At 39.2% G+C, this 13,798-nt stretch overlaps 1 protein-coding gene across 5 annotated transcripts in view; it reads left to right on the plus strand.

The window, feature by feature from the left end:
* CCDC88C (coiled-coil domain containing 88C) overlaps positions 1 to 13,798 on the plus strand; it is a 101,144-nt gene that overhangs the window by 81,822 nt on the left and 5,524 nt on the right. For 4 of the 5 annotated variants that reach the window (XM_082058924.1, XM_082058926.1, XM_082058928.1 and 1 more), the window contains 8 exons: positions 3,335 to 3,478; positions 4,992 to 5,178; positions 5,418 to 5,563; positions 6,983 to 7,072; positions 7,828 to 8,069; positions 12,032 to 12,214; positions 12,619 to 12,687; positions 13,457 to 13,525. In XM_082058924.1, coding sequence (XP_081915050.1) covers positions 3,335 to 3,478; positions 4,992 to 5,178; positions 5,418 to 5,563; positions 6,983 to 7,072; positions 7,828 to 8,069; positions 12,032 to 12,214; positions 12,619 to 12,687; positions 13,457 to 13,525 — 1,130 coding nt within the window. The remainder of the gene's footprint in view (positions 1 to 3,334; positions 3,479 to 4,991; positions 5,179 to 5,417; positions 5,564 to 6,982; positions 7,073 to 7,827; positions 8,070 to 12,031; positions 12,215 to 12,618; positions 12,688 to 13,456; positions 13,526 to 13,798) is intronic. The other variant, XM_082058925.1, reaches the window with a different exon arrangement.

Consider the following 13,798-nt stretch of genomic DNA (forward strand, 5'->3'; position numbering starts at 1 on the left):
ACTTCTTGTGTGTGTGTTTTGTTTTTCCCCCCGTGTGCTGTGTGCAGTTCAGCTGGCTGAGGGAGCAGAGGGGCGAAAGTTAGAAAAACAGCTGTAAGAAAACTGTTTTCTTTTGCCACTCTGAGGCATTTAACTGTGAAGATGAAATATCTCACTTTCAACTTCAGCGAGAATGCACCACCTGCTAAACCTTCCCAGAGCAGCTCAGTGCAGCCAAGAAGTTTGCTTGTGCAGTGTCTGAGAGACAGATTTTGCTTGTCCCAATTGTAATTGTTTTTTCTCAGTTGCTGAAAGCATTGTAATCATAGTTCTGTTATTTAAAGTGGGATTGCACTCCTGCGCAAACCTATGTCTGCAGCTCGTCTAGAAAATTCTACAGCAACTTTAGCTTGTGGAGTCCTAACACCATGTACAGCCAGGGTCCCCAAGGTTTGTGTAGCTTGTTCTGATGCATTCTAACCACAGAATGTTTTCTGCACCTGATCAAACTTCATTAAACCTCCCTCAGCTTTGTCTGCAGAGTATTGGCACTGCAGTGGGGATTTAATAATGGGTTGTGTGTAACTGTGGTGAAATGGCCTGTCATAGCCCAGCAAATCACAGACATGTGGGTTTGACATAGCAAGAAAAGGAGAGTTAGTATGTTAGGATCATTCACCATTTAATAGCAGTTTCCTGTCTTTGCGGTGTTCATCTCAATGAACATTGGCTGAACTCTTGCTGCATTTTTTAAATTGCTTTACATATTTCACATTACTAGGGGGAGATAACTTATTAACTATAGTTGGCTAGAAGATCCTTGAGTGTTTCTGTGTGGCTTACTCTGGAGAAGTCTAATCCTGCAGAGACTGGAAAAGCTCATATCACTGGAAAAACAGAATCCCTGCTGGGGAGGGTTTACATATTGCAGTGACTTGTATTGTGTTATCAGTGCTGGCTGCCACATGCTTTTTGTCATAGCTGAGCACTTTTAAAGTTCTCTGAGTCACAAATACGTACCCACAGTATTTCTCCTAACAAAGCAGCAGAAAGAGTGAAAGCCAAAAGGAGTAAAGAGTAATAAAATTGTTCAATACTAGGAATGGATTCCGTCAGAGCTAAAATGGATTTATTTATTTATTTATGTAGAAGAAAATATTTATAAAACCCCTCTGTTCAAGTGCCTGATGCTTGAAGAAGTGGAGCAAACATTAATGTGCTGAATAGCCTACAGGATGTGTAACCTTGCCCCTGGTGGTAGAGCTTGTTGGGTTGCACAAATCCTGCTCAAGTGATAAACTCCATGCAGAATCACTTGCAGTTTTGCCAACAGTCTCTTCTTTCTTACCTTCCACCTAATACCTAGCGGAGCAGCTGTGGTCAACCTCAGGGGTTCTCATGCTCAAAGGCAGCATTTGGAGCTGGGCCAAGCTGATAAAACTGGACCAGTATACTGCTTCTCTCTAAGCAGCCCTTTTATAATATAAAGAGCTTGGATAAAAATGAGTGGACTAGCCCTATCATACAGAAACAGCAAAAGAATTCACAACAGTTTCTGCAGAGGCAGCCATGGTGATCTCTGCCAAGGGACTGACTGTGGAGTTTGTCTTTTCAGACTCTGGATTGGCACACAGTCTGTCTTAAGTCCTGCTTGGAGCTGGATGTGAAACCTTCCTCTGCTTTCAGGTTCTTCCATTTGTTGTACAGACATTGAATTTGAAATGTCCTGGTGCTGAATGGAGGAAAAAACCAAATAAATAAGGTTAATTAAACTCCACTGCTGTTACTGGGAATGAATAACAAAAAGCAGCTTTTGTCTAGGAGACAGGTGCTTTTCTGTGTGGCCCTTCAATGGACTGGAATTTGGGACAAGCTGTAATTTGACCCTGGGATGAAGGGAATGGTAGCCTGAAAGAAAATCAAGTTGGCAGGAGTCAGTGTATTTGGTGCTGTCTGATGCTTTTGTTTGTGTTTGGAAGTTTTCGTGACTGCAGAGTAACTGTGTTCTGCAGTCATCTCTGCTGGGACAAGAGTCGCAGATAGATGATGTTTGTTCTCTCCAGCTTTTTCAAACGATCCTGCATCTTCCACCTAGTTACTCTTTGAAAATTGCTTAGAAGGGTATTTCTGCATGGCTGGTACAGGTGTATCTGCCCAGGGATATTTCAGGGCAATATCATTTTATCAAAGCCACGGAAAAATGTACTGATGACTTTTGATTTTCACTGTACCATTGTCCTCAGTGGCTTCTGCTGGTGTGTGTGTATGGGCACAGACCCTGACAGAGGCCACCAGAGGAAAGAAAACCTTCTGAGAACAGCTTGCTGTCTTGTGGTCTCAAGCCACCTCGTTCTTTGCAGTGTTTTCTGAATGCAGGTGGTGCAGCAGCTCAGGGAGGCTGAGCCTGCCAGATCAATGCCTGTGCCAAGTGTCAGGGCAGTTGTTCCACACCTCTGTTATTTCAGCATTCCAGAGGGTGAAATTAAAGATGCAGTTGATGGCGTCTGCCCTCTATCTCTGCCCGTCTCCTCGCCCTGAATGATGTGTGTACAAACAGTGTGCACTAGGGAACAGAGGGAACCTGGACGTGAACATTGCTGTGGCTCTTGGGTTCCTCACTAGAAAACAAGTTGAACTACCCAAGCAGGTGAATCGGCCCCAGGTGCTTTGCCATCATCCGATACTGGCCTCATCATCTGCCTGGATTATGCAGGAGATTATTACCTATGCGAGATGCTGTTACCTATGCATATTGCCTAATATGCATTATATTATTACCTAATAAACAGTTCCACCAATTTCTTGTTGGTTTTTGGATACTGCTTTCTGCTCTTTAGTCAGGTTTTTCAAACTTGCCACTAGCAGTTATTTGTGAATGGGATTCCAGTTTAATGGTGCAGTTTCCAACTCACCATGGAGACTCACATGATCAGAATTTGGAATTGAAATAAGGTTCTGGCAATTGCTTTCCAGTTTGCTTAAAGAATGCAGTTGGTTTTTTTCCTAAAAGCTTCCCTGTTAGACTTATAGACTAAGCTGAATTTCTGTGTATAGTGCAGAATTCTTCAGCCTTACTAGCTGTTCAACCACACAAATGTGTATGAAAGTAAGCAGATGGGGGAAAAAAAAACCACAAAACAAACAAAAAAAATTACCCCCACCCCCCAAAAAAAACAAACAAAAAAACCCCACCAGAACAACTACAACAACAACAACAAAAACCGAGCAACAAACAAACAAAAAAAACCAACACGCCTTCCTGGTCATTGTGGTGTTACCTTTTGAACATCTTAAACTAGGGGAAGAAAAATGTTTAAATGAAGGCTGTGAGAATATGATGCTCTTGTTTTTGCAGATACAACAGTTTAATGAAACACAAAGCAGAATTGGAAGAGTTGGAAATAGTTCTAAAAACTGAGAGAGCGGCTCTGCAACAAGAGAGGAGATCAAATGCAGTAACTATGGGGGAAAATCAGAAGCTGAGGGAAGAACTGGACAGGTATGGTTACCTTGATAAATTATTGTATATATAATTAAAAAGTCAATGCAGCAACATACACAGTTGTTTTGCTGTGTTGTGTTAACTATAGCTCCAGAATACCTTAATTAATGTCCGTTAATTTTTCTCAATTTTTATCTTGTTAATTTGATGATTGTGTTTAATTTAAGATTATCAGCTTCATGGACACTGTCAGCAAATACTGTTATTCGATGCTTCAAACATGGTCTGATCCTGGGACTTTAGCTCATTCAAAACAAGCTTCCATGTGTGGTTCAGTTCACAAGTGTTTCTGTACTGAATTGTTTCAAAGTGTTCATCTTTAATTAGAACTACAAATACCTCAAACCCCCAATAATATTTAGAGTTCCGTGAAATGGTTCCTACCCAGTTTTTTTTTCCCTCAAGGAGAACCACGTTACCGTTTTTTTACACAATATGTTTTAGTTCTAGGAGTTACCGTTGCTATTTCTTTTCTGCTGCTCAGAGAAAGCTGCCATTTGTTAATACCCAAGAGAGACTTGATTCTTGTTATTAAGAGTGGACCTATTGATTCATATGATCGCTGGGTAACTTAGCTCATGTCAAAGCTTCTTGTGTGAGCTAGCATCTGAACTTTACATACTGCAGCACTAAATCATACCATCTCCCACAACCTGTATCCCTATTGGGGCTCTCTCTATTACAACCAGTTCAGTGCTACTGTTCATACTTAAAAAGGCATTTTCAGAAATAGTTTGGTACAAGTAAGGAGTCAAGGTCATATCAAGTTAAAGCAATATCAGATTGAATCATATTGAAAAAATCACATTAAGTTCAGTCATGAAAGTTTCATATGCTGTCCCAGTTGTCATGTACTTGAGAACACTGCTGAGCTCTGCAAAGCAGGTTTCCTCAAGCTTTATGTTTTCTACTCAGCTTCTCTGGGGACAAAGGAAGATGTTGCAAAATGTTCATAGCAAGGTTGGCAGAGAGCAAGGCTTTATCTGTCAGCAGATGCAGAACTTTATCTTTTTATTTACCTATTTATTTAATTTTATGCCTTCATGATTTGTAGACATTTGTAGATTTACCAAAAGCTATAAAAGAATGCCATAGTATCATCTTGCAACATTTCAACGTCTCACAGTTCAGGACACTTTGATGCTCCTGTTTCATGCATCAGGAAGAAAATTCTTTGATTGTTCTTTATTTGTGCCAAATAGAGCTGTCTTTATATCCAAATGCTCTTAAATATATTGTGCCTCAGAAATTTGTGGTGTTTCTTACACATTGAGGAAATAGCAGTTTTATGTTCCATCTATTTTCCTTTCAGTTTTTCTGTAGTTTTGAAGCAATTTATAATGCTATTACTACTTTCATTATGTGCATAGAATAAAAATGTCTTTAGGAGTTAGTCTTTGGAACTTAATGTTTGATTTAGTGACAGCTGCATGCTGATGTTGTGGTTTTTGAATGTGAGGTGCTTTCTATGAAGTGTCCTTCATAAGCCTGCTGGCTTCTTCATGTTTAGGGTGAATTTCTTGCACAGCCAGCTGAAGGCAGAGTATGAAGGGCTGCATTCACACACTAAAGAACTGAAAACTTCCTTGAACAACTCTCAGCTGGAGCTGAATCGCTGGCAGGCTCGCTACGATGAACTGAAAGAACAGCACCAGTCCATGGATATTTCTCTGACCAAACTGGATAACCACTGTGAGGTGAGTAGCTGTAGGGAGGTACGCTGCTGTGTTCCTTTTGATGTGCCAGCGTTCATTGTGCGGAGATTTTGGCACGCTATATATAAAAGGTCAAGCTATGTGGTCACAATTATACCGCCATATACTTTGAAGTTTTATCAATTCATATCCTAGGTTTCTATGCTGTTGTATTAGCTTGGTTATGATGCGCTTCCAGGGAACCGGGTGCAGAGGAGAGATTAATCTTTCTCGTTCAATAGCTGCTGTCACGTCTAAAGGGAAATCTGGAAGAAGAAAATCATCATCTCCTGAGTCAGATTCAGATTCTGAGCCAGCAGAATCAGATGTTACTGGAGCAGAATATGGAGAACAAGGAGCAGTATCATGAAGAACAGAAACAGTACATGTAAGAAAACTAGAGATTTGAATTGTGAAACCTAAAAAAACCTCATCTAGACAAACAGAGAACACAAATCATCAGTAGTAGGAGAACAGACAGAGGAATGATAGGTCTACTTGGTATCTTGCAAGGAAAGGGGGTGTTTAGGAGGAGATACATGTAATGGGGAGAAGCTACAAAATTTCTTCACGTCTTACCACAAAGGGATGTTCAGGAGACACCTGGACAAGCACAGCTGTTTTCAGATCATATTGATGAACACATGTGAAAAACTTGGTTATAAAAGATGGAATGCTAAATCCAGTGGTACTTCTCAAAGGTTTCTGAAGAGCATGGAAAACAGCTGAGTTGCAACAAAAAGTCTTGTGAGAGCAATTTTATATTGAGATTCCTGAAGAATAGCAAATACTCATAGTCCTCTAGTTTTTCTCATTTGCATTAGAAGAAATACTACTTTCATGGTGTTTTTGAGGATGCAAGTGTCAGTATACATCGTTGTGTTCCCCATGCACAGGGTGACACGCTTAAGTAAGGTACCTTGTTCAAACTTACGGTACATTTACAAAATACCCAATTCTTACTGCAGTAAATTTATTGGTATGAAATAGGGAAGAAAAGTGTTCTTAATCCCAAGAATTTTAGTCTAAGTACCTCAGGATGATGTGGAAGTTACTGACAGTATTTTATTTCAGTACTGGATTATATGGTTGAAGTGTTAGAAATTGTTTGCTGAAATTGGCTGAATTATAGCTAGAATGTCCTCTAAGCATATTAGTCCAAGTGTCTGGCAGTTCTGTGATGGAATTACGTTAGACCTACTACTTGAATTAAAAAAGATTTGCTAATGTTCACTGTGCAGGTTGATAAAAGAATGAGTAAAGAAACAGTAAGATTACGTGGCACTGCCAAAAGCGCTTTGGCACTGCTCACAGGAGACCAAAGCAGTCTTTAAAATATCAAACATTATTTATTTCTCTAGTTACAACAGAGTAACCAGAACGGAAAAAAAATACCCAGTTATCATGTAGACAAGAAGTTCAAACTATGCAAGGATCTTAACCCTTGACTAATTGTCAGTGATCTGTGAATAAGACTGAAGAATCAGCAAACAAATTTTCAAATAACAAAATAAGATTAATCTTAACACCCACCAAAAAAACTCTGCCCGAGTTATTAGTGAGTAATCTAGCGCCAATCTACTGTTGTTCTTTCACATTTCATGCTTACTGCACAAAAATCACCCATCAGTAAGTCTGGTAGGCTTTTGCATTTGCCTCCCTAAACAGACAGTGAATGAGCTCAGTAGGATTCTGAAGGTTATGCGATAGGAAGATGTTTCAGTCTCCTTCCTCTCTTGGTGGCTTTTAGTCTTCAATTTTTTAATTTCACACAGATGGTTCAGAATGTGCTTTTCCCTTCTTACAGTGACAAATTGAATGCCTTAAGGAGACATAAGGAAAAACTTGAAGAGAAGATAATGGATCAGTACAAGTTTTATGATCCTACTCCAAAAAAGTAAGTCCCATATGGGTTTACTTCTGCTATTGTTGTATAGATTTGTGAGAGTGAGAAAGGGCTCTCTGTAACTGGAAATAACATAAACTTCATCTGAAATAAGGACAGTGTCTTCTCCACTTTTCATTCTCACTCTGCAAGCAGTGGGGTTGTGTTAATATAGAGCACAGTACCTCATGTGGGGCCCTCTATTTTAATATTGAACTCTGAAACAGTATTAATTGAAAAACAGCCACTATGGTGACTAAGCAGTAGTAGGTGCTTCTGGAGCCGCTCTTTCAAAGGGAAAAGCAGTCCATCAGGGACAAAGGACTTGAAAAAATTACATTAAGAACATCAAAAAAGAGCCAACCTAATTCCACCACAAATAGTTCTGACTGATAGACTTAGCAAAGAAAGAGCTTAATCTTTAAGGCAGTTTTCATTTCTTCTCAGTCTGTTCGTGTAGTATAGCTTTTCACACTGTTAAAATGCCTTATATGGGTCCATCTGTGTGGTTAGGTTTCTAGCAGAGGGAGCGGTAGTCTTTCTCACATTTCACATGCTGGAGAAATATTTCTGTAAAATAATTTTTAATTTGGAGACAAATGGATCTCAAGCTCTGTGAAATTCAAGCTGCCTCTTTCCATCCAATTCATGACAGTAAATGAATAACAAGGTAAGATGGTGTGATGGCTTTAGCACAGCTGTAACCTTCTTTGGGGAGTATTTCTTGTAGTGTTTATGAATCCCATTCACAAAACCTGCTTTATCAGGAAAAACCACTGGATTGGAGCCAGAGCCTTAGTTAAACTAATCAAGCCAAAGAAGGAAACTACAAGGGAGCGGTTGAAACCAGCAGCAGAAAGCCCTCCATGGCATTCTGAATCCCCAGAGACTGTAAACTCTCCATCTGCATCCCAAAAACTGAAACTTCAACAAGAGACTCAGGACAGTACCTCTCAAGGGTCAAACTCTATGGAAGAGAGAGAGAACCTGGGGGGTTCTTCAAACAAAGGTAAGGAATGCCCAGCCTAAATTCAGGAGCTGAACAGTATTTTTTGAAAATATTTTTCAAGTATTTAATCTATAGAATATGTTAATACTCCATCACATTATGTTTTATATCAGTTTTTTGGTAAAGTAAAATTTCTACTAAGCAAAAAACCAAAACCCAAACTAAGAAGCTCAGTAAACTAATAGGTGTATGGGGGTGGTTGTTTCAGGTTTAGTTTGTTGATTTTTTGTTTTGGTTTTGGTTTAGTTTTTTTTCATTTTGTCTGCTTCTTCTCCCTTCATCTTTTGTATACAGTTTTTTAATTTGCCTGAATGTATTGCATGTTACTGAATAAACTGGTGGAAATGCTTCATTTATTGGAGTTTTGCAACAAAGCAGTTTAAAGCTGGACCATATAACATTATGGGTAACAACTGGGTAACAGCTTGTCTGACAGCCACTGCCAGGAGATGGCGCACATGCAAAAGAAATCACTTGAAAAATGCTAATTTATTGTCGTCTAATGATTTGGCAGACAACACCACATTTTGACTTTGAATCAAACTAAGAATTTCTTAATGTAAAATGTCCAAATGATTTTTTGTGAACACTCTAGGGGAACGTAAGCAAGATAGAATTATTTATTTTTCTATTTAGTTGGTCATGAAATAGATCAAGTGTTCCTAATTAAGGGGAATTTAAAAGAAAGCTCCTCAAAATAAATATTTTGTGATCTTTAATAAAGGTAGCATATATCCCAAGCTTTACTTATTCTATTGAGATCACTTCTGTCAGCTTCTACATATATATCATTGTCCTCCAGGAATACTTTTCAAGAAGCAGTTTTGAAATTAATCTTTAAATAATAATTCCTGTCTTCCCACTGGGGAGCATGTGAAACAGAAGGGGGAGCAGCTGAGGACAGTAGAATTGTTGTTATAAACGATGGCAAGTGTCTGTCTGTCTGAAGTTCTTGTCTTGGTTGGGTTTTACGTTTCCCTTTTTCCATTCTAATTCTCTGAGGTCGTTGATTCTCTTAAAATAAAAGTGTATGTGTCAGCATGTGAGTCCAGGAGATGTTAAGTGTTTAACCTGCATCTAGAGCTCAACCTGGGAATTTGGGCTTGGGTGTCCACAGAACAAGGCCCTCATGGAGTGCCAGTGATAAAAGAAAGTCTCTGGGGCTTCATTCTTTGTGATGTTGTATGAAAAATGCTTATGTTGAGATGATGAGCATCAGTATTAAAGCCTAGAAGGCATCTAGGAAACGTCACTATATTATTGCCAAGTAGCATGCACTCTTAATTGATTTTTTTTTTTTCCTCAATTAAGTGAAAACATTTTGGGAGACCTAACAGTGATTTCCTAATGGACTTGTTTATATTTTATGTATATGCATGAATCTATGTGTTAATCTGAATCAGATTAACTATGATTGACTGGCTGTTAATCAATCCTCCAAATATGTGTTAGTGTTTGTTTAGCCTGTTTTGTTTTAACTGGTTGTGTAGAGTTGAATCTGTTTTAAGACACTTTTAAGTTTTATTTACAAGGGGTTTTTTACTTTTTTTTTTTCTTCTTCTTCTTTTTGGTTTACCCGGGTGATAACAATTTAGCTGCGCAGCGCAAAAAGATTGCCTTTTTGAGAAGCAAAATCAAGGATAAAGAAAAGTCTCCTAAGTCTCCATCGAATCATCAGTCTGTCTCTAGTCGGCTGCGGTTCTGGTCTTCTTCCGACATCCCATCCTCTCCTAATGAACCTCTTTCTTTCCCGGAATTGGGATATTTCTAACACCTTCTCTTTAGCATTTACCTTCATTTGTTTCTGAAAATATTTTAAACAAACAAAAAAATCCTACGTGCCTTAAAAGAACACAGACCTTAATAAAAACACTCAGCATGTCCTTACAATATTCTAAATAAAAGTACAGATTAGTGAACATGGACTTAAGTTTTCCTGTAGAAGATGAATCACTATTGCACACTGTGGATCATTTCTTCAATGCAGCACATTTTAGGGGACCTCATGGCATACAGTTTGCGTATGTATATTGGCTGTGGTGCATGTTGTAAGTAAGTGAAGTTGCTATACGCTTTGATATTTTCTTGCAGTCACCTACTTGCATCGTGTCCAGTTAAAGTGTTGAATTGATTTGCTGTTGCTATGCTTTCTACAATGTTGTAGCTCTGCTCAAATACTAATATATAAGCAGTCTCAAATCCTAGAGATTTTTGCAATATTCTGTGCCACTAAGTGCTAAAAATGGCAGGTTTTTTAACATCTTTGTCTACTTTTAAGTAGTCTAGATTTGAATATAGAGTGGAAGCTACTGGGAAAATTATTCTCTGCAAAGTGGTTTGACGTTTGCATTCAAGCCTGCTGTTTAGCAAGGTTTCACATTTCCAGCTATGAAAATTCATCTTGAATTGAGCTGGTTTCAGTTTCTGTAGCTTCTGTTTTGACAGATTCTTTTTCTTTTCTTTTTTTTTTTTTTTAATTTCTATTTTTTTGGAAGAAGGGAGTAGATGTGTTTTCTTAAGATTGGGAATAACCTTCATCATGGATCCATTGCCCAGAATTCTTATTGCCTGATAGCCACTTCTGAAATGAACGTGTGGTTCCACTTCCCTCTCTGTATTAGGGAAATATGTGCACCATGGGCAATATGCTACGGGAGCTCAGCAGAGGGGCCCAAAGCTCTCATCCCCCTTCTCGCTCTGAGCAGGGGTCCTGCGGTGGCACAGCCAAGGACACAGGCACAGCAGCTGCCCATTTTGGGATCCGTAGAGAAACTATGTCTCTGGGGCAGTTAATAATTCTGGCATTTGTGGAAGCTGTGAAGTACATCTACAAGTCAATTAGAAATATAGATTTGCATGGCAAGCTTTAACCAGTAGTTGCCTCTGCAGGCATGCTATAAACTTCAGTTCTGAGAGAAAGTGCCAGCCCTGAGCTGCAGAGCCCACGCAGACTGTGGGAGAAAACGTTGTTTCTGAATTCAGCTTCCAGGAGTCGTCTCAGACAACAGTAGCTTGGCCAATTTCTCTAATACAGCTTTGCTGCTGCTATGCGCTTTGAACTAACTGTCTGTCCATTGTGTCTGCAAGCTGTTTATTTTGACCACTGCACTCTGCTGTGTTTTCATTATTTAGTTACTAGTTAGTTAAGCAAGTAATCCATAGAAATAGAAAACTAGAATCTTGCATCTCATTAAAGGTGTTTCCTATAGTAAATACTTTAAATTTTCTTCTATTTTATGTGTGCCTTAAAGTGTTACATTCACATTACAAGAAATGAATTAACCTACCTCATCACTAGGAAAGATGTCGTCAGCCTTCGGAATCTAAATAATATTTTAGCAGGTAGTTTTTGTTTTTCTCGTGCTAAGATTCCAGGAATTGCATTTAGAAATCATTACACCAGAGCATCATAAGAACAGCAGAGTTTTAACCTTGTAGGGACTGAGCTCTTACCACAGCAAAGATCTGAACTTCAAAGCAATTAGCTTAGTATGCAGATCACGCTAGATAATTTCCAAACCAACATTTATTTCTCTTCGAATAAGAGTGCGAGTTCTGTCGCACTTTCCATATGCTATTTTATTACTGAAGTAAGTGCTCATAAAAATGTACCTGCAAGGAATAATGTTATGGGAATTTCACACCTCACCTTTTCTGCATTCATCTCTTTGCTCCTTTTCTTCCTCCCTTCATGGTAATTGTTGCATGTATAATATCAACCCTCCCACTGGCACTAAGCAGCCCTTGTCACTCCCACACTTTACAGAGAGCACACGATTGAAAAACTGGTGGCAGAAATTTCCTATCCAATACTGAACTGTTTATGGAAAAGCTTGCAAAACTAGCGCCTCTGTTGTGCGGTTTCTTTGTGCCTGCTTGTCATGTTTGTATAGGCAGATAAATAGAAATCTCCTAAGGCTATTTTTCCTTGACTTGTATTTATTTACTTCTCTCCCCCTCAGTGCTAATGGACCTAAAGCACAAGAGGAATTCCCACCACGGAGGCAGCAATGATAATGTTGAAATCGCAGCAGACCTTGCAACAAAACACAGCTGTGTGGAGCTGGGTGCCAGGACTTGCTCCAGCTCAGCTATTCACCTGCACACTTCCACCCCCATCTCCAGGCTCCAGAGCAGACCGAAAGGTGCGCGGTGCATTTGAAATGCCAGCTGTCAGTACCAGTCAGGCGACTCCACAGTTCTTGCTTGGATGAAACGTGGCTTCTAGTGGCATCCAAGTACAACAACAGAGCGCTGTTTTTTCACTCCTGTTTTATCTGCCTAATGGTTTAATTGATCAGATGCAAGGTTTCCTTATTCTTGTAACACCATTGGCTCGGCAGACCACATTTGGATGTCGGTTCTCCTGTGGTTCCCTGCCCAGTGGTTCACAGCAGCAGTTACAAGACGGCTGCTCTTCCAGTGTTGGCTCTATAAAACCCTTTTGATCACCTCAGTCTTCTGTACTGCTAGAATGTGTTGGAGACTGACCTGAAGGATTAACCTTCCTGGGTTTATGATTGTCTTTTAAGTTTTCTGTTCTTTGCAGGCTATAATTCAGAAGATAATCTATGTGAACAGTCACCTGAGGTGGAGTTTGTGAGCACCAGACAGCATGGTAAGCTTGTAGCATATATGAATGCTCCTAAACCTCCACATTAAGACTGGTTGCATTGCATCTACGTGAACTGTTGTGGTGCATTTTACTTAAATTAAATGAGAAAATGAGATGTAGTAACTCAACACCATTTTGGGAATGTGGGTCTAAGTACTTCTATTTTTCTATTGAGAAGCTTTTAATGGACATTTTCCTAAAATGAATTTTCAAAAACAGTGTTGACGTTGTGATGAGTTGCCTTGCCCCAGCAACAGACCCTTTAGTGCAAGTCCTATAGATGTATTGTTAATTTTTCTAGACAATGTTCAATTCTTTCCTTAAGGGAGTGTGGATCAGCAATAAAAAAAAAATTGGAGTGGGGGATGTGGGTTCATGGTGACAACACTGGTGCAGCAGCAGCACTGCTTGCTTAGGCTTTGTGGAAGACTTAATTTGCAGACTAGTTACCAGCTTCTTCCAAAGAAATTAACTAAGAAAGAGACAGCAACTTATTGTTTAACTTCTTCAGTATTTACTTTGTTTATAGTTGCTGTAAAAGCAAAACTCAGAACATATTTCTGTGTGCAAAAAATAAGTGAGAAAAACAAGATTGATCCTGAAAAACTTGACTGTGCAGACTTTGGCATCCTGTGTATATTATGTTGTTAATGTTTTCAAAGTGACTTAGTTGCACAGGACCTATTTTCAGAAGGTAGACTGTAGCCAAGTCTTTTAGAGAATCAGAGGAACTTAAGATCTGTTTGTTCAATGCTTGTTTTGTGTTTTTCAGTGTCCAGGCCAAACAGTCTAGAGAGCAGTAGAAACGCTTCCAGCAGTAGTTCACCTCTCAATTTGAAAGGTAAAGCTTTTATGGCTGAGTTCTGAGAAAAAGGAAGTGAAATTCCATGAAACTGTGTCTAAAATGCTCTTTTCCTTTCAATTAAATTTAAGACTGTTGTTTTGAAATAGTAATGATTATGCAATCTGGACATTGCTGTCTCGGGAATCAAAACTGCTGGCAAGAAGTATTTTTCCACATTTTCTGGCAAGGGGTGGCTGTTAAGGCAGGCAGTCTGGTTTTGCTTCAGTCTGACTGGCATCAAATTGTGGGAAGTATCAGGCCACTCTTAAG

Source organism: Streptopelia decaocto (genome assembly GCF_964273445.1).
Source record: "Streptopelia decaocto genome assembly, chromosome: 7".
In the NCBI taxonomy this organism is placed as follows: domain Eukaryota; kingdom Metazoa; phylum Chordata; class Aves; order Columbiformes; family Columbidae; genus Streptopelia; species Streptopelia decaocto.